Below are 23707 nucleotides of genomic sequence, written 5' to 3' on the forward strand. Positions count from 1 at the left end.
TATACATTTTTGGAATATTTGTTCTAATTCTGTGAACTATACCATTGGTATCTTGATAGGAATTGCATTGAATCTATAGATTGCTTTGGATAGTATGGACATTTTAATGATGTTAATTCTTCTTAACACATGAACATGGTATATGCTTCCAGTTATTTGTATGTTCTTTAATTTCTTTCTTCAGTGTCTTATAATTTTCTGGGTACAAGTCTTTTACATATTTGGTTAAATTTATTTTTAGGTATTTTTTTGATGCAATTGTAAATGGGATTGTTTTCTTAGTCTCCCTTTCTAATAGTTTATTATTGGTGTATAAAAATGCAACTGATTTCTGGGTATTTATTTTGTATCCTGCTATGCCGGGGTCCAACCCCAGCAGGTCCAGGGGTCCCCAAAGGTGTGGACGGAGTCGGCGAAGAAGGAATGACACAGGGACTTCTCCAGCCAGGTTTGGTCCAGGTTTTCCAGTCAGGTTCAGTGTCCAGGTTCCAGTCAGGTTCTCCTGCCAATCTCTGTAGTCAGGTTCAGTCCAGGATCCCTTGCCATGTTCTCCCGCTAGGCTCTGTCTCTAGGCTCCGAGGCCAGTCCCTCTCCAGGATCCTCCGGCATGCTCTCTCCAGTGAAGTTCTTCTGTCTCTAGGCTCCGTGTAGGTTCTGTCTTCTTGATTCTGTTCTAAGTTCTGAGTGTTTTTGTCTTGTTACAACTGTATTTATACCAGTTGATTCAATCCTATCAATCTCTATTACAAAGGTTAGGGCGTTTCTTATCTCCATTCCAGGGAGAAAAGATTATGTAGTTTAAGCATGATTGTTCGTAGTTAAAGGGATTAATTACCCGCCTGGCACTTAGTTGAGGGGTTTTATTCCCTCCCTAACTTCAGGGGAAAATCCCTACCTGGGGATTCAACCTTTCTCAGAGACCTTGGTTAAAACACATAGTGCCAAGAAGGTGAGCAAACATATTAAGAACAGTATGCCATATATGCCAGGTCCCTTGAAACAGCAAGCATGGACCAGCTCCCGGCAAATTCCCCCTTTTTTATTTTTTAAAAGCAGGCATTAAAAAGAAAAACCTCAAATGCTCTCTTATATCCATTTTAAGAGTAGGATTGGCGCTTTCCGCTATTACCTGAGTCCTGATCTATCATCCCAGGGAGAGCTTGCCAATCCTGCACTTTCCTGGGGTGGAAAGGCTGCAGTGGGGTTAAGGATAAGGCTCCTTGGGCCTACCTTCTCCCATGCCTCTACATTTACCTTTCCGGCACCTTTCCTTCCTCAGAAAAGCATGGACATACTTCTTGTATAAAACGTTCTGTCTGACTGGGAGTAACCTTAATTCCTCTGCTAGCAAGCATATGTGTTAAAAGATCAATACAGAGTCTTCTTTCTTTGGACTCAGTATGGCACATCTTCTCAATCTAAGAATCAATACAGAGTCTTCTTTCTTTGGACTCAGTAAGGCACATCTTCTCAATCTAAGTTCTGTACTATCCACCTTCTTACCCTACTTATCCTCTATAGGGGGGTCTGTAGCACCCTGGTGGAGTCCTATCCGTCCCGAGTGTGGGGGTTCTCAATGGGGGGGGGGCTTACCTAGGGGAATCCTTTTCCAGGGGTTCCCAAAGGTGTGGACGGAGTCGGCGAAGACTATCCACCCTCTTCCTACGGTGGAGTCCGATCCGTCCCGAGTGCAGGGCGCTTACCTAGGGGTCCCTGTTCGGGCGCCAGATGTTGGGGTCCAGCGCCAGCAGGTCCAGGGGTCCCCAAAGGTGTGGACGGAGTTGGCGAAGACTATCCACCCTATTCCTACGGTGGAGTCGGATCCGTCCCGAGTGTGGGGCGCTTAACTAGGGGTCCCTGTTCGGGCGCCAGATGCCGGGGTCCAACCCCAGCAGGTCCAGGGGTCCCCAAAGGTGTGGACGGAGTCGGCGAAGAAGGAATGACACAGGGACTTCTCCAGCCAGGTTTGGTCCAGGTTTTCCAGTCAGGTTCAGTGTCCAGGTTCCAGTCAGGTTCTCCTGCCAATCTCTGTAGTCAGGTTCAGTCCAGGATCCCTTGCCATGTTCTCCCGCTAGGCTCTGTCTCTAGGCTCCGAGGCCAGTCCCTCTCCAGGATCCTCCGGCATGCTCTCTCCAGTGAAGTTCTTCTGTCTCTAGGCTCCGTGTAGGTTCTGTCTTCTTGATTCTGTTCTAAGTTCTGAGTGTTTCTGTCTTGTTACATCTGTATTTATACCAGTTGATTCAATCCTATCAATCTCTATTACAAAGGTTAGGGCGTTTCTTATCTCCATTCCAGGGAGAAAAGATTATGTAGTTTAAGCATGATTGTTCGTAGTTAAAGGGATTAATTACCCGCCTGGCACTTAGTTGAGGGGTTTTATTCCCTCCCTAACTTCAGGGGAAAATCCCTACCTGGGGATTCAACCTTTCTCAGAGACCTTGGTTAAAACACATAGTGCCAAGAAGGTGAGCAAACATATTAAGAACAGTATGCCATATATGCCAGGTCCCTTGAAACAGCAAGCATGGACCAGCTCCCGGCACTGCTACTTTACTGAATTAATTTATCAGTTCTAGTATTTTTTGTGTAGAATATTTAGGGTTCTCGATATATAGTATCATGTCATCTGCAAGTAATGACAGTCTTCCTTTTAAATTTGGATGCCTTTTATTTTTTTCTTGTCTGATTGCTGTGGTTAGGACTCCCAGTACTATGTTGAATAAGAGTGGTGAACGTGGCCATCCTTCTTTTGTTCCCGATCTTAAAAGGAAATTCTTATAGTTTTTGCCCATTGCGTATGATGTTGGTTTGGGTTAAGAATTTCTTAAATGAAATTTAAGTTTGACTACTAAATCTGCCATATACAGATACTAACTTTTTGACTGTGCCCAAGAGACTTGTCTTTTCTAAGCTCCAGTTTCTATATATGTTAATAGAAATCATAATCTTCTTCTTGCAGGGCTGATGTGAGAGTTGAATATATATTAAATTCTAGGTATCGTGTAAATGTAGTTCCCCTCCATACTTGCCAGCTGTGTGTATGTGGGGCCCAGAAATCTGCTACTTCCTATAGTACCCCCCTCGTAGCCTGCTGAACACTGAGTTACTTCTGAGGTGATGTTTTCTGGATATTTGGGTTTAGGACAGAACAAGGAAGTAGTACCTTGGGATTTCCCTTAGTGTTTCCAGCCTTTTCAGTCTGCCTGCCCTGCTTGTTCTTTCTCGATTCTAAGTTCCTAGAATAGCCAGATTTTTTTTTTCTTCTGACTCTTAGTTTTACAAAGTGTCTTAATCAGCCAGAGCACTTTTGTTTTGGCTCCTTTAAGCTTGCTCTGTTTGGACCTTGTCATTCTTTGTTAGCTGTTAGTACATCCTGCTTTTTTTCAGTTTCCTAACCTGTTGTACTTTTTCCAAGGCCAAAATAGCCCCCACATCATTGGAGGTAAATCACTTTATCTAGTTGATTTTAACCAGTGAGAAGCACACTGGCCTGTAAGGTAGAAAAACTGAATTTAAGTGCTGGCTCTGCCACTGTCTAGCTGTGTGACCTTGTGTACTAGTAAGTCTCTTTCCCTCTCTGGGTATCAGCATTAAATTAAAGGATTTGACCAAGTAAGTGGTTTCTAAGGGTCCCTAAATTCTGAGTTTAGACAAGTCATGTTTTTGGGAGGTACTTAGCTTCCTCATCTGTAACGCCTAAGAGATTGTACTGAATAATTTATAAAGTCTCTTCTAGGCCTGAATATTTTCTCCTCCTTTTTCCCCTCCATTTTGTATTGCTTTCTGGAGCATTTCTGCAATGGTTAATAGCTGTGGACAGGAAACCCTTGAACACTTCTAACTTGGCAAAGGTTGCTGCTCCCTCTGAACCTTATCCCAGCCCATTTCCTGTGTTTACAGCATTTGGGTTTTTCACTTAGTGACAGGCCTGACTGGTCGTACTTCAGTTCTCTCTCCATTGCTTGGTGTAGGATACATCAAAATGAGCCTCAATTTGGGAATTGGGAGACAGGTTTTCAGATTCTATTCAGCTCTGTGACCTTAGGCAAGTGATTCCCCTCTCAGAGTTCAGTGTCGTCATCTGTAAAACCAGAGAGTTTAACTAGTGAGTCTTTCTGGTTCTGATATTACAAGATATGAATATTTACATCCCTTTTATCTCCCCCTCCCCAAAGGATTCTCTGTTTAGCCTGTTTCTTTGGCATATTCCCACCCTAGGAGGGGATCCAGCGGTGCTCCCTTTGCATTTCCTATATGGGGAAAAATAAAAGGAAGAAAGGAAGCCGAACAGCTACCCCAGGTCCAGATTGGCAGCAGAGAGGAGTTGAGGTGGAGAGTTGGTATGATTGAATTGCTCAACAAATCAGGTGGACACCAGTATGCAGTTATTCTTATCAGGACTCTGGAGACAGACAATATCCCAGTTCCAGCCCTGCATTCACCATATGTGTGATTTCAGCAAGTCAGTGTATCTAGACCAGTGATGGCGAACCGTTTGAGCTCGGCGTGTCAGCATTTTGAAAAACCCTAACTTAACTCTGGTGCCATGTCACATATAGAAATTTTTTGATATTTGCAACCATAGTAAAACAAAGATTTATATTTTTGATATTTATTTTATATATTTAAATGCCATTTAACAAAGAAAAATCAACCAAAAAAATGAGTTCGTGTGTCACCTCTGACATGCGTGTCATAGGTTCGCCATCACTGATCTAGACCTTAGTTTCCTCCTTCCAAATTAGGGATAATGAAAGTACTAACTATACAAAGTGATAAAAGAGACAACAGATGTAGAAGTCCCAGCATAGTTTCTGACATATTTATCCCGCCTTTCTTACTTAGACAGTTATAATGTACTTACTTCTATTCTTGTTGAGATAGCAGGAGGATACTCAAGTCCCACTGCAGTGGAGCTAACAGGCCAGCTGGAGACGGAATTCAATTATGGTTAGAAGAAAACTTATGAGGTGTTGTTTCCAGTGATGGCGAACCTATGACACGCGTGTCAGAGGTGACACGCGAACTCATTTTTTTGGTTGATTTTTCTTTGTTAAATGGCATTTAAATATATAAATATCAAAAATATAAACCTTTGTTTTACTATGGTTGCAAATATCAAAAAATTTCTATATGTGACACGGCACCAGAGTTAAGTTAGGGTTTTTAAAATGCTGACACGCCGAGCTCAAAAGGTTCGCCATCACTGGACTAGACTGTGCTCAGTGCTCTGACCTCCAAGGGGAAGACTCATGGGGCCTGGAGTGGTTAATGAAGGTTTCCTGGTGGAAAGATTCCCTGGGCCTTGAAGGGTCAGTAAGTCTTAAACATGAGGAGCTGGAGGAAGAGTAATTCTAGGTAACCATCTACCCTTTATCAACTCTGGTGCTTTGTATAAGTCAGTTTCACATACATCTCTCTTTTCATCTAGGCAGTTATTGTCCAAGAGACTTATCCCTTTTCTTCTTAAAATTTTAAGACAAAAAAATTAAGATAAGGGGAAAATATAACATTTATTCAGAAAAAAACTGGTTTTGCTTTAATCAATGGGCTAGTTTGCTTTTGTAATCTTAGATACTTAGAAAACTATTATTATGCCACAATTTTACAAATGAAGAAACAGTGCCTCCCAAAGGTTAAATAACTTTTTCAGCTCAATATTAATGTTACAGTGACAAATCAAAGGAGCCCTACATAATAATTGAGTACAGCCAGTTTAGAAGATATGTATAATTTAGTAGTTCTCACCTGAGTTTGTTCACCTAAGTTCTCAGTAATCTGTAATAGAGTCTTTCTGTGCTTAAGATGGTGACCTTATTCCTGGCTCTTATCTATACTTACCTTTTGCTATTAGCAGTAATTCCCAATTCTCTAGATCCCCAGTTCTACCACTGATTTCAGTTCTAACTCCCTACCTCAACCATAGATTCCTTAATTCTTTTACCAAATATTTACCAAGCACCTATATGCCATACTAGAGATGGATACAAATATAAGTTCCTGCTGGATTCTTCAATGTAGTGGTTAAACAGACAGTTACAACAGAAACAACTTGATAGTAATTGAACACTTATTGTGTGTAGTGCTCCATTAGAAATACTTTATATGTATTAACTAATTTCATTATTTTTAAAAAACACATTTCATTCTTATAAGTCTTATGAGGTAGGTACTATTTTCTCCTTATTTTAAAGAAAATGAAACAGAGGCATAGAGAGGTTAAATAATTGGTCTAAGTTGTGATAGAATCTTAGGGACTATGAGAGCACAGAAGAAGGGCTTCTAATCTAACTCTAATCCTAGGAGTCAGTGTAGAGAAGACTTGCTGGAGGAATTAGAAAAAGCCTAAGTAGAATCTTGAAACTTGAGTAGGAATTAGATTTAGAATGGGGCAAGGATACTGCAGTCAGTGGGAGCATTATGTACAAAGCCACAAAGTGAGCCTTGCTATTTATGGAATTGAAAGAAGTTGAGTGAGTGACATGGAGCACGACTAGAGAACTTGGTAGGGACTACTCTTGAAAGCTTTGTATGCTTTGCTACCTGATATTCTTTATATAGACCAATGGTTCCCAATCTCAGGGATAAGAAGCCCTGAAAGGTGGGGGGAGGGGGGAAGGCGGAGGATCCTTGAAAGGTGTTTCATGAATCCATATTATTTTCTCAATCAATCTTTTCTTTTTTTTTAATCCTCACCCAAGGACATGCTGAGGGGGAGAGAGAGAGAAGAGAGAGAGAGAGAGAGAGAGAGAGAGAGAGAGAGAGAGAGAGAGAGATATGAGAGAAATATCCATCAGTTGCCTTTCCTATGCTCCCTGACGGGATCAAACCTGAAACCCAGGTTTGTGCCCTGACCTAGAATCGAACTGGCAACCTTTCGGTGCATGGGACAATACTCAACCAACTGAGGCTACTCCAGTTTGGTTCAATCAAACATTTTTAAATCAGTAGATACTAAAAATACAACTATTATTATGTGGAGCTATTTTGAATTCCTCATTGAAAAATGTTAGGAATTGCTGTTATAGGAATTTGGGAGCCCTGCAAAGAGCTTTTTTAAGTTAAAATTTTTGTTAAAAAAGGACATATGTAATACTTTCAACAATAAAGATTTAAAAAATTGTTGTTGAGATAATTGTAGATTTACATGCAGTTTTAAGAAATAATACAGAGAAATCACAGGGAAATTGTACAAAGTTTCCTTCACAGTAACATTTTGAAAACCTGTAGTAGACTATCACGACCAGAATACTGACATTGAAAGAAAATCCACCAATCTTGTTCACATTTCCTCAGTTTTACTGTACTCATGTGTGTATATGTATGTGTGTAAGTTCTTTTCTAATGCACAAAGATCCTTGCCCTTTTATAACCATAGCCTTTCCTCCTGCCCACTTTCCTGTCCCTAACATTTCTAAAATTTTATACTTTCAAAAATATGTTATATAAATGGAATCATAGAATATGTAAATTTTTTGGGATTGACTCTTTTTTCTCAGCATAATTCCCTGGAAGTTCATCCATGTAGTTATGTGTATCATTACTTGGCTCCATTTTGTTGCTGAGTAGTATTTCATTGTACATAAGTACCAGAGTTTAAATAACCATTCACCTGTTGAATAGACATATGGACTGATTCCAGTTTTTGGCTATTACACATAAAGCATCTATAAACATTTATGTACAGGTTTTTGTGTGAACCTGTGAAGGATTTTATTCAGGAGATTGGTCTACTCAGATTTGAATTTTAGAAAAATTATACCAACTGTTTTTTTGTTTGTTTGTTTTTTAAAATATATTTTATTGATTTTTTGCAGAGAGGTAGGGAGAGGGATAGAGAGTTAGAAACAGTGATCAGCTGCCTCCTGCACACCCCCTACTGGGGATGTGCCCGCAGCCAAGGTACATGCCCTTGACCGGAATCGAACCTGGGACCCTTGAGTCAACAGGCTGACACACTCTCCACTAAGCCAAACCGGTTAAGACTATACCAACTGTTTTGGTAGAGGATGAGTTTGAGAGAAACTAGAGCAGAGACAGGGAGATCAGTGAGGAAATCAGTTAGAGTAAACCCTGGTAAGATGTATTGAGACTTGAACTTAGTTCTCTGTGAGCTGAAATATGCTTTGACCTAGAGGCCTTTCCTCAGAAATCACATCAGGCTTGTGCAGATGAGCGAGCAGGGTTGGGAGGTTGGGCTATAAGGAGGCCCAGGCAAACTTCATTCTTCATAGTCCCCATTCAGGGGAGACACTCTGCTACCATAGCTGAGAACTGAATTAGGTAAGGAAGGACTGCCCACCTAGTTCTTGGAATGCTCATCCCTACTGCAAGGTTTCCCAGTAGATGTTCTTGATTATCTTAAGAAGAAGGGGGGCCGAGACTGGTTTGGCTCAGTGGATAGAGCGTCGGCCTGCGGACTGAAGGGTCCCGGGTTCGATTCCGGTCAAGGGCATGTACCTGGGTTGCGGGCACATCCCCAGTGGGAGATGTGCAGGAGGCAGCTGATCGATGTTTCTCTCCCATCGATGTTTCTGACTGTCTATCTCTCTCCCTTCCTCTCTGTAAAAAATCAATAAAATATATTTAAAAAAAAAAAAAGAAGAAGGGGGATCAGTTATCTTCATTGTATTGTTTGAATGGAGGCTTATGTGGGACAGAAAGATGATGGGAAGCTCTCTTCTAGTTCTGGTCTCTTTTGGAGCCCAAGATTGTGTTCTCTGGTCAGTTAGCCAGCAATGGGCCTGGGAGACTTGAAGATGACCTCTTGTTGCTATAGAAACTGGAATCCACATTGTTTTTACCCAGGCAGTGGTGTGCCTGGCTCCTCAGTGTTTATATCTTCAAGGCATTTATCACTGTGCTCTTAGGGCTGCTGTGATCAGGACTGATTGTTGAGAGCCAGCACCTCTAGAAGGGTGTAAATCTAGAGGGCCCACTAATGGGTGCAAAGTCTCTATCTAGGCAAGGGCATGGGTGCCCACCCCACCACTTTTAGGAAACTTTTCCCAGCAGAAAAGTTTTGAGTTGTCTGTAATTATTTTTTGGCCATCTCAATCCCTGACAAGTGCTGGCCAGAACACAAGAATGTTTGGGTTAGACGCCAGGTCAGAGAATTTAGGGTAGCTTTTGAACAAGTATGTGTTGATTTAATTTCTCTGGGGCTGTTACAGTTCTTGGCACAAATAGCTTTAGACTATAAAGACGTGTGGTGTATGGGACCCCAAGGCTAAGAAAGCGTATCTTCAAAATCTTTATGCAGCTTTCAGTTGTCCTTTGACCAGATATTGTGTTGCCCAGCACTGGGCTAGACACAGCAGAACACCAGAAAAATCAGCCTCCTCTTGATGTAGTTGGGAAGATAAGACTCCCAGGGAAAGCAAAGAATAGAGAAATGAAAAATGAATGACTAATATTTTATAGGGCTTTGCTGTATTTACAAGCCTTTACTGATTTTTCAAATAAGAAAATTAATCCTCAGCAGTAATCAAGATATAGGGAAGTTGGAAGTCAAAGATCCACATCCACCACTTCTGCAGTTCAGCATGTATTTTAAATGTTGGGTGTTAGGGGTAGAGAGGAAGTTGGGTGGAGGCCAGAGAAGTATGTCTTACTTTTCTTTGTACTCCCAGTGTCTTTGGCTAGTTCAGCCATAGCTGGTTCAGTGTTCAGCAAATAGCTGATAGAAAGTTATAAATGAGTGTGACATAACAGCATGTGAGCACTGAACTTTTCAGTCTATCAGAAAGGTAATAGTAGTAAAAGGGCAGGCAAATGGGCTGTTAAGCAGATGGACAAGAATTCAAAGCCCTGCAGGAGACTCAAGAGGAGATATGGGGGGTCAGAACAGCTAGAAGGCCCCTGCACCAAAAGCCTGAAATATTGAGGTCATGGCCTGCTTGGTGGAGACTAACTTTAGGGATTAACCATTTTCTTCTGGAAGGAGGCTTCTTGTGAGATCAAAGTTTGAAGAAAAGAATACTGAGAGGAGCAAAAAAGTAGAAATGGGACACAACAGGGGTGGTTGAGGTTAAAACCCCTTCTTCCCCCGGTAGGACTGATGATTTCTTCATCTTTTCTAGCAGATGATTAGGTTTCATATGCTGAAACAGAAGGTAAGAGATCAACCAAAGGACTTGTATGCATGCATATGAGCATAACCAATGGACACAGATAGCGGGGGTGGGGTGGGGGTGGGGGAGCTTGAGGGCATGTGCTAGGGGGTGGGGGCGGCCGGGGAGTGGTGAATGGGGGAAAAAGGAGACTTAATGTAATACTTTAAAGCATAAAGAATTTTTTTAAAAAAGCATATTCCTTTGCTCTTTTTGCTCTTCCTAGCAGAATATACCAGAGACTCAGAATTTTTTTCCCTAGTGCCTTTTAAAACTTTGTTTCTAAGTCCTAACGAGGAAGGGCTTGCCTTTGACTAGTGTGGGACACTGAAGAAGACCCACTACATGGGAGAACATATTTACCAATGATACCACCGATAAGGGTTTAATTTCCAACATTTACAGGGATCTCATGAAACTTAATAAAAGGAAGATAAACAATCCAATAAAAAAATGGGCAACGGACCTAGATAGACACTTTTCGAAAGAGGACATACAGAAGGCCGAAAGACATATGAAAACCTGCTCAAAGTCACTAATTATACGAGAGATGCAAATCAAAACGACAATGCGTTATCATCTCACACCTGTCAGAATGGCTATCATCAACAAATCAACAAACAACAAGTGTTGGAGAGGATGTGGAGAAAAAGGAACCCTTCTGTACTGCTGGTGGGAATGCAGACTGGTGCAGCCACTGTGGAGAACAGTATGGAGCTACCTCAGAAGACTAAAAATGGAACTCCCATTTGACCCAGTGATCCCACTACTAGGAATATATCCCAAGAAACCAGAAACGCCAATTAGAAAGGATATATGCACCCCTATGTTCATAGCAGCACAATTCACCATAGCTAAGATTTGGAAACAGCCTAAGTGCCCATCAGCAGATGAGTGGATTAGAAAACTGTGGTACATATACACAATGGAATACTATGCTGCGGTAAAAAAAAAGGAACTCTTGCCTTTTGGAACAGCATGGATGGAACTGGAGAGCATTATGCTAAGTGAAATAAGCCAGTCAGAGAAAGATAAATACCACATGATCTCACTCATTTGTGGATTATAGAGAACAACATAGACTGATGAAAAGGGACAGACCCAAAGACTGAGAAACAGCGATCAGGCTATCAATCCCCAGAAGGAAAGTAGGGGAGGGCGGGGGTAAGGGGAAGAGATCAACAGAAGGACTTGTATACATGTATATAAGCCAAACCAATGGACATGGACAACGGGGGGATGGGAGCATGAGTTTGTGTGTGTGTGGGGAGGTTGGGGGTTAATGGGAGGGGATAAGGACACATTTGTAATACCTTAACTAATAATAATAATAAAAAAATTAAAAAAAAAACAGAAAGTTTTGTTTTATCCTGCTTGGGGAATGGCAGAAGCCCAATTAGAACTTCTGTGTTTGCCCTTAATAGACTAAAAGTTACTGATGGAACCTGCCCATATTTGTTGGCCTTGGAGAGTAAGAATTAGTAGTTCTAGAGAACCCTTTTGCACAGACTCATCTGGATCTCCCAACTATAGCCTTGCTCAGGACATGGTATAGGAAGTTGTGTGGCTTTGAATCTGGTTCTGCCATTGTTTTGTTGGCCAACCTAGAGCAAAACAATCCCATTTCATGGCCTTCCAGTCCTTCTCTAGTTGTAAATTGAGCAGTGACCCTTCAAAGCCCCTTCAACTCTGCCATTTGGAGTTTTAATATAATGAGGAATCCCAACATCCATTACTCCCACTCTATGTTCAGAGCTTTTGCAAGATTGGTAAAAAGAACCCTTTGACTTTGGGTCCTTTAATAAATCAAACTATATGAAATACTGTGCTTCTTGCTCTTGGGCCTGTTTTGCTTGGGTTGCTCTCCCTCTGCCCACACTGTCTTCTACTTGTTCAAACTGGATTACCTCTGGTTTCTTGCCTCTTAACATATTCTACTTTGTATCTTTGTAATTCATATGTTGTGCTCATTCTAGTACTTTTTGATGGCAAAAAGTATTGTTCATCACTGTTTGAATTTGTCTCTTCATGCAACAAGTTCATCTGGGCATTCATTTGTTCATTCAACAAATATTTATTGAAGATCAGTGGGTATGCCAGGGACTTTGCTAAGTATTAGGTATTGGCTAGAAGCCAGAATTCAACCATAAGGAAGACAGCCATGATTCCTGCTGCTATGAACCTTACAGTTTAGTGGAGAAAACAGACATTAAGTGAATTATCACAAATAATTACAATAGTGAAGTGTTATCGATGAAAAATATAGGTGCTTTGGAGAATGTACAATGTGGACCTAAACCAGTTTGTGAGAGATGAGTCAAGGAAGAGTCTTTGAAGAAAAAATATTTAAACTGAAACCAGCAGCATCAAGTCAGAGTTTGCAGGTCAAAAAGGAATGAAAAGCCTTTCACATAAAAGGAATTCTAGGTGATTCTTAACCTTGGCTACACATTAGTGTCACCAAGTAAAAGACAGTATATGCAGCAACAGGATTGGTGCTTCAAACTGGTGGTTACTGTTGGGATTATAAAATGATACAACTATTTTGGAAAACAGAATGTCATTATTTTAAAAGTTATTCAGCCCTAGCTGGTTTGGCTCAGTGGATAGAGCATCAGCCTGCAGATTGAAGGGTCCTGGGTTCGATTTCAGCCAAGGGTATGTGCCTGGGTTGCGGGCTCAATCCCCAGTGTGGGGTGTGCAGGAGGCAGCCAATCAGTGGTTCTCATCATTGATGTTTTTATCTATTTCTCCCTCTCCCTTCCTCCCTGAAATCAATTAAAAAAATAAAAGTTAAACATACCCCTATTATATAACCTAGCAGTCCACTCCAAGAGGAACTCAAGATAAAAATGAGAACTCATTTTCACTTTAAAAAGTTATTCACTTTATTTGTAACTAGAGGCCCAGTGCACAGACTCGTGCACTGGTGGGGTCCCTCAGCCTGGCCTGTGGGAATAGGGTTGAAACTGGTTCTCTGACATCCCCTGAGGGGTCCCAGATTGCGAGAGGGTGGTTCTCAGGTGACACACCCTGGAATCGTGCTCCCTCCTCTTTGGTTCTGGGTGTGTCACCCAAGAACCGCCACTGCCAAGTTACTGCAGCTCAGCAGCTCCTGCGTTGAGCCTCTGCCCCCTGGTAGTCAGTGCACATCATGGCTACCGGTCGGAGCACCTGCCCCTCTGGTGGTCATTGCATGTCATAGCTACCGGTCAGACAGTTGGACAGTCACAGGCTTTTATATGTATAGGTAGCTAAAAACTGATGAATGGATAAACAGTGGTACATCTAATCAATGGAATACTACTACTCAGTGATAAAAAGGAAGAAACTATTGATAGTAAAGAACATGATAGAATCTCAAATCATGCTGAGCAAAAGAAGCCAGACAGAAAAGAGAACATACTGATGATTACACTTATTTGAAGTTCTAGAACATACAAAACTAAGATATAATTATAGAAATCAATCAGTGATTTTGTGGGGAACAGGATGATGGTTGACAGTGAAGGGTTAAGTGGGAACAATTTAGAGTGATGAAAATGTTCTATATTTTGATTGGGGTGATGGTTATATTGGCGCATATATTTGTCAAACACATTGAACTGTTCACTTAAAATGGGGGCATTTTATTGCTTCAACTATATCTTGAAAAATGTCAAGAATAGGCATAACTTGTCTATGATGATAAAACTCAGAATAGTGGTTACCACTGTCAGGAGAGGGGGTGGGTAGCGGTCATGGTTGTCTTGATTCAAAAGGGACAAGAGGGAGGGAGTCTTCCTGGAGTGTTGGGGATGTTTTACATCTTGATTTTGATGGTGGTTACATGGATATATACATATGATTCATATGTTTACTAGTATGTGTGCATTTTACTGTATTTATGTTATGTCTCAAAGAAAGAACAAAAAACACACCCCTTACCCAAACCAAACCCATACCTAGGTCCCATTTATAGAGATACTGATTGAATTGATCTGGGATGGGGTCTGGGCATCAGCAACTTAAGAGCTCTTTGGGTGAGTGTAATATGCAGCCAGAGTTGAGAACCACTGTGCTGTGTGCAAAGGAGGAAAGGAAATAACTGGAAACTGAAGGAGTTGCTGGACATGACACCAAAGGCGACAGGTGGCCAATCATGCTGCGCCTTATAGGCACTCTACCTTTTTCATATATAACACTTTTCAAAATTGTAATTGAACTTTATCTTAAGAATGAGAAGCTTCTGAAGGGCTTTAAGTAAGATGACTTGGACAGTTTCAGCTGATGTGCACTAGCACTATCTATATCTAGCATTCCTGCTGACCTTTCCCAGGGTAAGGTGGGGATTCTGATCCCGTTAATAGTCACTGCAGAGCTTGCCTGGGCTGGCTGGGGGGTGAGGTGGTGAAAAGGGAGAAATTATTCTCACAGATGAGGCCCCTGTTGGTAAAATTTAGCAATTTCCAGATTCCCCAGGTTCCAGTCAAGCACTAAGGAATAGTCTGACCAGTGCCCTTCTCTACCCTAACCTGTACTGTCTTCCCTGACTGCTGTTTCTCACTTCTTTCCCTTTGGGCTTACGTCTCACATCAGACAATCAATTGTCAGGATCAACTGGAGTGGCTCTGCTTTGCTTTGCATGCCTGCAGGCCATGTATTCTCTGGGGGATGAGTTACTATTTAGTGATAGGAAATGAAAGTGACAGGGAGAGAAGAGGCATTATTAGGTGGATGGTGGATATTAGTGGTGGGAATTGGGTTGTATTCAAGAATTCTCTTGCTGCCCTAGCTGCTTTGGCTCAGTGGATAGAGTGTCAGCCTACTGCAGGTTCCCAGGTTTGACTCTGGTCAAGGGCACATGCCTGGGTTGCAATTTGATCCCCAGTAGGGGGTGTGCAGGAAGCAGCCAATCAATGATTCTCTCTCGTCATTGATGTTTCTGTCTCTCTCTTCTTCTCCTTTCCTCTCTGAAATCAATAAAATATATATATATTTAAAAAAAGGATTCTCTTGACTTTGGGGAGATATGTTTGGTTATTAATTCCTTCTTTTGTGCCGTGGTCCAGCCCCAGCGGGTCCAGGGGTCCCCAAAGGCGTGGACGGAGTCGGCGAAGAAGGAATGACACGAAGACTGAGTTCAGTTGATCATCATAGCCGGGTTCTCTTGTCAGAGTCAGGTCAGGATCTCTAGCGAAGTTCTGGTTAGGATCTCCAGAGAGGTTCTGCTCAGGTTCTCCAGTCAGGTTCAGTGGCCAGGTCCTGGTCAGGTTCTCTTGCCAATCTCCGCAGTCAGGTTCAGTCCAGGATCCCTGCCATGCTCTCTCGCCAGGCTCCGCCTCCAGGCTCCGAGGCCAGTCCCTGTCCAGGATCCTCCGGCATGCTCTCTCCAGCGAAGTTCTTCTGTCTCTAGGCTCCGTGTAGGTTCTGTGCCTAGGCTCTGTCTCTCTTGGTCCTGTCTTCCAAGCCCTGTCTGAGTTCTGTCTCTTGCTGTCTTGTTCTGAGTTCTGTCTTCTTGATTCTGTTCTAAGTTCTGAGTTCTGAGTTCTGAGTTCTGAGTTCTGAGTGTTTCTGTCTTGTTACAACTGTATTTATACCAGTTGATTCAATCCTATCAATCTCTATTACAAAGGTTAGGGCGTTTCTTATCTCCATTCCAGGGAGAAAAGATTATGTAGTTTAAGCATGATTGTTCGTAGTTAAAGGGATTAATTACCCGCCTGGCACTTAGTTGAGGGGTTTTATTCCCTCCCTAACTTCAGGGGAAAATCCCTACCTGGGGATTCAACCTTTCTCGGAGAGGTGACCTTGGTTAAAACACAGGGCCAAGAAGGTGAGCAAACATATTAAGAACCGTATGCCATATATGCCAGGTCCCTTGAAACAGCAAGGATGGACCGGCTCCCGGCACTTTTGTGCATTCATTCATTCAACTCATTCAGCCAGTATTTACCAATTTTATGCTTGACAGGGCAGATGTTGGTGGTGCCATACTAGGTCCTGGGGCATAGTGTGAATCAAACTTAGTCCTTGCTGTTTTCTGGGTGGGCATGAGAATTAATACAAGAGTATGTACAAAGTACTTTGGACCTTCCAACAGTAAATGATTAACTCTGCTTGGAGAAAGAAGAGATTTGGACATGAGGAAAAGGACTTTGTGGTTTTGCCTGCGAGTGGTTACGTGGTCTACAAACCATGGGAGTCACTAAGATCTTGGCAAGGGTCCAGAAAGTCAAATCCATTTTAATAATATGCTCAGATGCTATTTGCTTTTTTCACTGTGTACATTTGCAATGATGGTGCAAAAGCAATTAGTTGGTAACACTGCTGGCACCTTAACAGGAATCAAAGCAGTGGCACAAAACTGCGCTAGTTATTGTATTCCTCATCTTCACGGTACTCTCAGTTTTTTAAAAATGTTTTTAATAAAGAAGTAAAAATTTATTAATTTTATTGTCTTATGAATATGTCTCTTTAGTATTCTGTGTGATGAAACAGGAAGTTATGCATATTCTGCTGTGTGTAGAAGTTTGATGTTTATTTCAAGGAAAAGCATTTGTGTGATTGAGTTGCAAACTGAACTACCTCCTTTTTTTTCAGGGAATACTATTTTTACTTTAAAGTATAACACAGACAGCCCTAGCCAGTTTGGCTCAGTGGATAGAGTGTCGGCCTGTGGATTGAAGGGTTCCAGGTTCGATCCCTGTCAAGGGCTCGTGCAGGAGGCAGCCACTCAATGTGTCTCTCTCACATTGATATTTCTCTCCCTTCCACTCTCTCTTAAAAAAAAAAAAAAATCAATGGAAAAATATCCATGGTGAGGATTAGCAAAAATAAAGTATAACACAGAAAACTATAATTACTCAGACTTACGTATTTGGCAAACATTTTCTTGAAAATGAAGGAAGTGAGTCTGTTACTTTAATGAAAATCACTGGTAATATTTGTTGCCAATGCTAAAATTTCAGCTTTTATTTTAAAAAAAATTGCCACTGTGAATTTGACAGCTTCCCCAGATTTTAAGCGTTTCAGATTAAATCAGTGGTGATATTAATATTTGTGATTATTTTGATAATATATAAATGAATGTGTCAAATGAGCTCTGCCTAACTCATTGAATCAGTAGTTCCCTCCTCTCCTCACCCTAGGATATGTTTTTAGATTTTAGACAATGAGAAAAGGCGGGTGAGAGAGAAAGAAAAATTGATTGTCTGCCTCCTGTATGTGCCCCTGCATCCTAGGTATGTGCCCTTATTGGGAATTGAACCGACAGCCTTTTTTCTTTTTGGTGTACAGGAATGATGCTCCAACCAACTGAGCCAACTGGCCAAGGCTTGAATCAGTAGTTTCTAAATGACCAGTGCATTGTGTTACAAAATCACACATGGATAAAAAGATCTGTTAAAAGTGCAAGATAGGCCAATGGATTTTAATGTCATGGAGTACAAAAAGTTCATCCATATAGTTTCAGATTTTGTACTGCAACAAATCTTTAATAAATCTACTTGTCGAATTTTGGTGTAGTAGCAGGGAAGAATGTTCACAATTATATGAAAGGTTATTAAAATACTCTTGCCTCTTCTTACTGCATATCTATGTTTTGATCTTCAATCAAAACAACACATTGAATGAGGAAACAGATATAATAAGACTGCAGCTGTCTTCTAGTAAGCCAGGCATTAAAGAGATTTGCAAAAATATAAAACAGTTCCACCCTTCTCATGATTTCTTTCCAGAAAACAATTATTTTAAAAAATGTATTTATATTAACACATAGGAGAGTTATTGTTTTAAAATGAATTAATTGCTAAATATTAGAATTTGTGTTTTAATTTCTAATATGGTACATATCAAAGAGTTTTGGGTTTTAAAAATTTTAACCACCCCCAAAATTACAAAACCTGGTTCTGTGCTATTCTCTCTACTTAGAATTCTTCTCTTTTTTGCCTAGAAAATCCTACATATAATTGTAGAATTGGTATTTAGTTATTTATTCAAAAGACATTTACTGAGCATATAGCAAAACTGTTTTTTGTTTACTACTTGAGACATGGTCCGAAGCTCTTAAAAAAATCATAGTCTGATGGGGAAAACAAATTAAATAGGCAACTGCAACAGACTGTGATAAATGTTACCCATGGTAGACATATAAATGTTGTGGGAGTCAGAGTTACTTGCTATCTCACTAGAACATATGACTGATCAATTTAATTGGACTGTACTTCCTGTATTTGATTCTTTATGATCTCACAAGGAAAATGGCTGAAGATGGAAATGGTTTATCTGTTGCTCTTGGTAGAAAGAAGGAAACTACAAATGTATTGAATGTCAGCTTTATGCAGGCCCTCAGCTAGGTGTATTTCTTTATTTCTTTATTTTTTAATCCTCACCCGAGGATATTTTTTCCATTGATTTTTAAAGAGTGGAAGAGAGAGGGAAAGACCGAGAGAAATATCTATGTGAGAGAAACACATTGGTTGCCTCCTGCATGAGCCCTGACCAGGGTCAGGGAGGAACCTGCAACTCAGGTTTGTGCCCTTGGCCAGAATTTAACCCAGGACCCTTCTGGTCCACGTGCCGACCCTCTATCCACTGAGCCAAACTGGCTAGGGCTAGGTGTTTTTATTTTTTAAATAATATTATCGCTTTTTTAAAAAATATGTTTTTGTTGATTTTAGAGAGAGAAGGAGGGAGGGAGGGAGGAGAGAGAGAGAGAGAGAGAGAGAGAGAGAGAGAGAGAGAGAGAGAGAGAGTCGTGAATTGAGGATTGAGCCGGCAATCTGGGCAGGTGTCTTGACTGGGAATTGAACCAGCAATCTTTTGATGCATGGTACCAATGCTCAAGCAACTGAGCCACACTGTGCAGGGCCTTCTGGTAGGTGTTTTATCAAATGTGGTCTTAATTCTCACAAAAAACCTTATGGGACAGAAATAATTATCCTCATTTTGCAAATGAGATATTGGAGGCTCAGAGAATTTAAAAAACTTGTCCAATATAATATGGTTGTAACTGATGAAGCTGGGATTTTGACATATGTGTTCTGACTCCCAAGTCTAGGGCTCCATTGCCATAATAATGTGTTGTTAAATTGGTGGATCTTCTAAGGCATTTCCAGATGGCTCTGGAAAACTTGCCAGATTGGAATGTATAAAAGAAAATAGAAAAGGTCTCAGGAAAGAGAGACAGCCTAGGAAATCCTTGGTTGGAGTTACTTGTGAATTTTGGCTGAATCATGCTTTCTTCTGGACAGGATTCTACAGCCATATGGGATATCAAGATTTTATACTCTCTTATCTTCAATCCCTTTAATCCTTCTCTATGCCCGATGATTCCAGCAGTAAAGGTCACCTGTCCGTTTGATCAGGTTACAAACCAGAGCCTGTTGTTTGAAGTATAAACTTCTTGGACTTGTTGTATATAGGCTTTTGGGAAAGGGGCTGGCTGACTCCAGGTACCTAGCCTGGAGACATGCAGGCCCTTGAGCTTGGTAAACGATTTCCATTATTTTAAAAAGCCTATTAGAAGTTGTGCTTTACGCCCTAGCTGGTTTGGCTCAGTGGATAGAGCGTCGGCTTGTGGACTGAAGGGTCCCAGGTTCAGTTTCAGTCAAGGGCACATGCCTGGGTCGCGGGCTCGATCCCCAGTGGGGGGCGTGCAGGAGGCAGCCGATCAATGGTTCTCTCTCATCATTGATATTTCTAGCTCTCTCTCCCTCTTCCTTCCTCTCTGAAATCAATAAAAATATATGTTTAAAAAATATTAATTAAAAAAAATAAGTTGTGCTTTACTTAGGATAAACCTGTGTGTGGATGTGGATTCAGGCTAATGAAAAATTGGGTCAGAAATTTGTCAAGTCAGTGTGGTTCAGGTGTGCTACCAATGATTTTATAGAATAAGGGTTAGCAAACTATGAACGAGGGGTCAAATCCAGCCCACAGCCTGTTTTTGTAAATAATGTTTTGTTGGAACACAGCTAAGTTAATTTACTTCTGTTTTGTCAATTGCTGCTTTAGTGCTCAATGATAGGGCTAAGTAGTTGCAACAGAAACTATATGGCCCCTAAATCCTAAATTGTTTTTTGACTGGCCTTTTACAGAAAAAGTTTCCTGACCTCTAGAGTAACCTTGATTCTTTTATGGCACTTAGCACATAGTGTTTTAATCGCCTATCTCCCTCACTTTTAGCTCCTGGAGAGCAAAGGTGAGATCTAATTCATATCTTTATACCCCATTACAGAGACTGACATATGAAGAGCACTCAATAAATGCTGTTTAAATGGACATATCCTATGCTGATCAAAAGACTCTGATGGGCAATTATATGTGTCTTTCAGTAATACAGAAACAGGAATAAGGGAGTGAAAGTGTTATATTGGTTGTGCTAATCTTAGTGCTGTGTACTTTATCTATGAACTAGTCATTACTTATTGCTTTATTGCAATTGTTTTGAAAGGGTAGGATAGGAGTCCATAAATGAAAAAATCATGCCAAGAGCTCTTGTTGGTGAGAAAGTGAAAAACAATGCCTTAATCTTTGGCTACATTCTACTCTTCCCATTAGTACCCACTACTCCTTCCGCCCACCCTCTACTCCTTACTCCAAATTGGCAGGACAAATGTAGAAGAACATATGGTTACATGGATACTATTTTCCATGTATGCATACTACTGTATGCATACTATTTATCTTACTTTTTTGAATGCATACTATTTGTATGCATACTATTTTGTATGCATACTATTTATCTTTTTTCTTTTATTAAGCCATTTCTTCAGTATACTACTTCTCACCAGTATTACCATTTGTGGCTTCCAGAAGATGAAAGAAACCTAAAGCTATCTGGTCACTTTGGCATAAAGGCAATTAGGTGAAGTGCTGGCCTGGGAATCAGTAGATGGGTTCTTTCTGTGGCTCTTCAGTTGCCTTTGACTTTGGACATATCAGTTAACATCTATGAACTTCAGTATTCAATATATTTTTATTAAATCACATCTGGGACATTTAAAAGTTTTTGTATTTAAAAAAAGAATAGAAGTTGTGCTTTACTTAGGATAAACCTGTGTGTGGATGTGGATGCAGACTAATGAACGATTGGGTCAGAAATCTGTCAAGTCAGTGTGATTCAGGTGTGCTACCAATGATTTTAAAAGGATTTGAACAACTAGCAAGTGGTAGGGAGATGGCCTGTTTTGTCACTGTCTGACCAGCAGACAAGTAAATGGTTAAATGGATTAGAGTGTTCAGGTATTAGATCAGTGCCTTCTAGAAGGCTTGGAAGCAGTAGCTTCTTTACCCTGTCTTTGCTTGCTCTCTTAATAGCATCTTCTATTATCTGGGAAGGTAGGGTCTTTCTTCTAACTTCTTTGGAGGTGTCAGAAGAATATTTTGCCTAGAAAGTAGTAATCAAGGTCAGGGTCAAAGGAAAAAGGAATTTTAGAATCTGGGAATTGGAAGAAATACTAGAAACTGTAATTAAAATATGTCTTTTTTAAATAATGAACTTGAGGCCTGGAGAAAGGAAGCCACCACCCTAGAGCCACATTGTGGAGCTAAGACTAGTTTCCAAATTCTTTCTGCTGTATACTGTAGGTCAGGCTAGAGATGATTAGATGTCATAAAAGAACTAGGGTGGCCTAGGCTGTTGTTCTGGTTTTACTTCTGCAGGACTGACTGTGGGTGATGGTGGACAGAGGAAGCTGCATCTCAGACTTCCCAAACTTTCAAATCAGATAAGCTTTGGACGTTAGATATCTGATAGATACTTGCTGAATGTAACTGTGGGAAGGCCTATGATGTGAAGGGTTTTCCAGGTAGCCATTATATGTCCCAGTAGTGACAAAGTGAACAAAAAGGAAACTACATATTATTTTAGCATTGGAATGAATCGGTGCTTTCCTGTTTCTAGAAAGATTGTATTAATTTACATTTGTTTATTGAGTGAATAAAAATATTTGAATATGTATTTCTTTGATTACTAGTGAGGCTAAACTTTTCTCTATGTTCACCTATTTGTATTTTCTCTCATTTATATTATTTTCTTTTTCTGAGTTACCTATTCATGTCCTAGATCAGTGATGGCGACTCTATGACACGCGTGTCAGAGGTGACATGCAAACTCATTTTTTTGGTTGATTTTTCTTTGTTAAATGGCATTTAAGTATATAAAATAAATATCAAAACTATAAATCTTTGTTTTACTATGGTTGCAAATATCAAAAAATTTCTATATGTGACACGGCACCAGAGTTAAGTTAGGGTTTTTCAAAATGCTGACATGCCAAGCTCAAAAGGTTCGCCATCACAGTCCTAGATCCTAGTGTATTCCTAGTCCATGCTTGACTTCCCTGCAAAAGGACTATAAGGATGGTAAAGCATTGTCCTTAAATGGGGGAGCTCATCACATCCTTGGGGAGGCAGTTAAAGCTAGATGAAGCACTTTTCTCTCTGTATAAATAGCTGATTAAGTGGCTACATGAGGAGTCAGGTGCTAGAAGCTAAGGACAGAGACAGGTGGGTAATGGAGGTTGGGTGGCAGCCCCAGTAATGTTATCTCTTGCTTTTCCTGTACAGAGTTTTGCCGGATTGACAAGCCCCTGTGTCACAGTGAGGATGAGAAGCTCAGCTTTGATGCAGTCCGCAGCATCCACAAGCTGATGGATGATGATGCCAATGGTGATGTGGATGTGGAAGAAAGTGATGAGGTGAGCCCTCTCACCCTGCTGTTGCTCTCTTCTCTTCCTTTGTGAACAGTCCCTGAAAGCTCTCTAGACAGACTGTTCCCTGTGGAGAGATGGCTTTGATACTGGCTTGTTCTCTAGAAACTCATCCCTATCAGGGGAAGTGATTCTCAGCAGAGCAGCCCTTCAGGAGCCAGCTGTTCAGAGTGCAGGCCTTATGTCTGCATCTCTGCCTGGACTGGCTCCCACTCACCTACCAGCTAGAAGCACAACACTGACTGAGCTGTGCTATTTGAGAGGGAGAGAGAGCCCCAAGGTTGTTCTTTATAGTCCCCCTGAATCTTCTTGCAATCCTGCTGTAGACAGAGGGCATCAATCTGTTCTTACTCTGTGCTCAGCCCTGAGTTGGCAAGTGGGAGAGAAGGCGAGACAGATCTTGCCCTCTAGGAGCTTATACTCTATTTGGGAAGAACAAACAAATGGTCCTAAAAAGATCATTCTTAATTCCAGGCTGCAGTTGCTGGGAGCTAGTTGAGTGGTCCAGATAGTAAAAGCAAGAAGAATCTCTAAATGGAAAAAACTATGTTATTGTTTCACATTTTGGCATTACTACAGTTCCAATTCCAGAGAGGCCAGAAAACGAAGTCATCATGTGTGAAAAGATTTAAAGGTTTCAATTAATTTCAAGCTCAACATGAACCAGCAGTTTGGTGAAGCTGCCAAGTTTGCCAAATCTTTAATAGTGATATGGTGTATATCATGAGGGAGGAATTCTTAGTCTCCTCTCTCTGCTGCTTAGCTGACCTTCAAGTTTTGAGTTCAGTTTTGGATCTCACCTCATCAAAGGCATTTGTAACAGTGAGAACCTATATAGAGAAGCATGACGTGGCTGATGAAGAGCACAGAAACTATGAAATGGAGACCATTCAATATTAA

General features: G+C 40.9%; 1 protein-coding gene across 12 annotated transcripts in view; it reads left to right on the forward strand.

Annotated features, from left to right (window-relative positions):
- Positions 1-23707, forward strand: part of STIM1 (stromal interaction molecule 1) — a 228975-nt gene that overhangs the window by 111527 nt on the left and 93741 nt on the right. For 11 of the 12 annotated variants that reach the window (XR_009454416.1, XR_009454417.1, XM_059708612.1 and 8 more), the window contains exon 2: positions 22665-22795. The exons of the other annotated variant lie outside the window; for it this stretch is intronic. Coding sequence is in view for 9 of the 11 variants with exons in the window: in XM_059708612.1 (XP_059564595.1) it covers positions 22665-22795 (131 nt within the window). In the remaining 2 variants the exon portion in view is untranslated. The remainder of the gene's footprint in view (positions 1-22664; positions 22796-23707) is intronic. 12 annotated transcript variants of the gene reach the window in all.

Source organism: Myotis daubentonii, chromosome 9 (genome assembly GCF_963259705.1).
Source record: "Myotis daubentonii chromosome 9, mMyoDau2.1, whole genome shotgun sequence".
NCBI lineage: Eukaryota > Metazoa > Chordata > Mammalia > Chiroptera > Vespertilionidae > Myotis > Myotis daubentonii.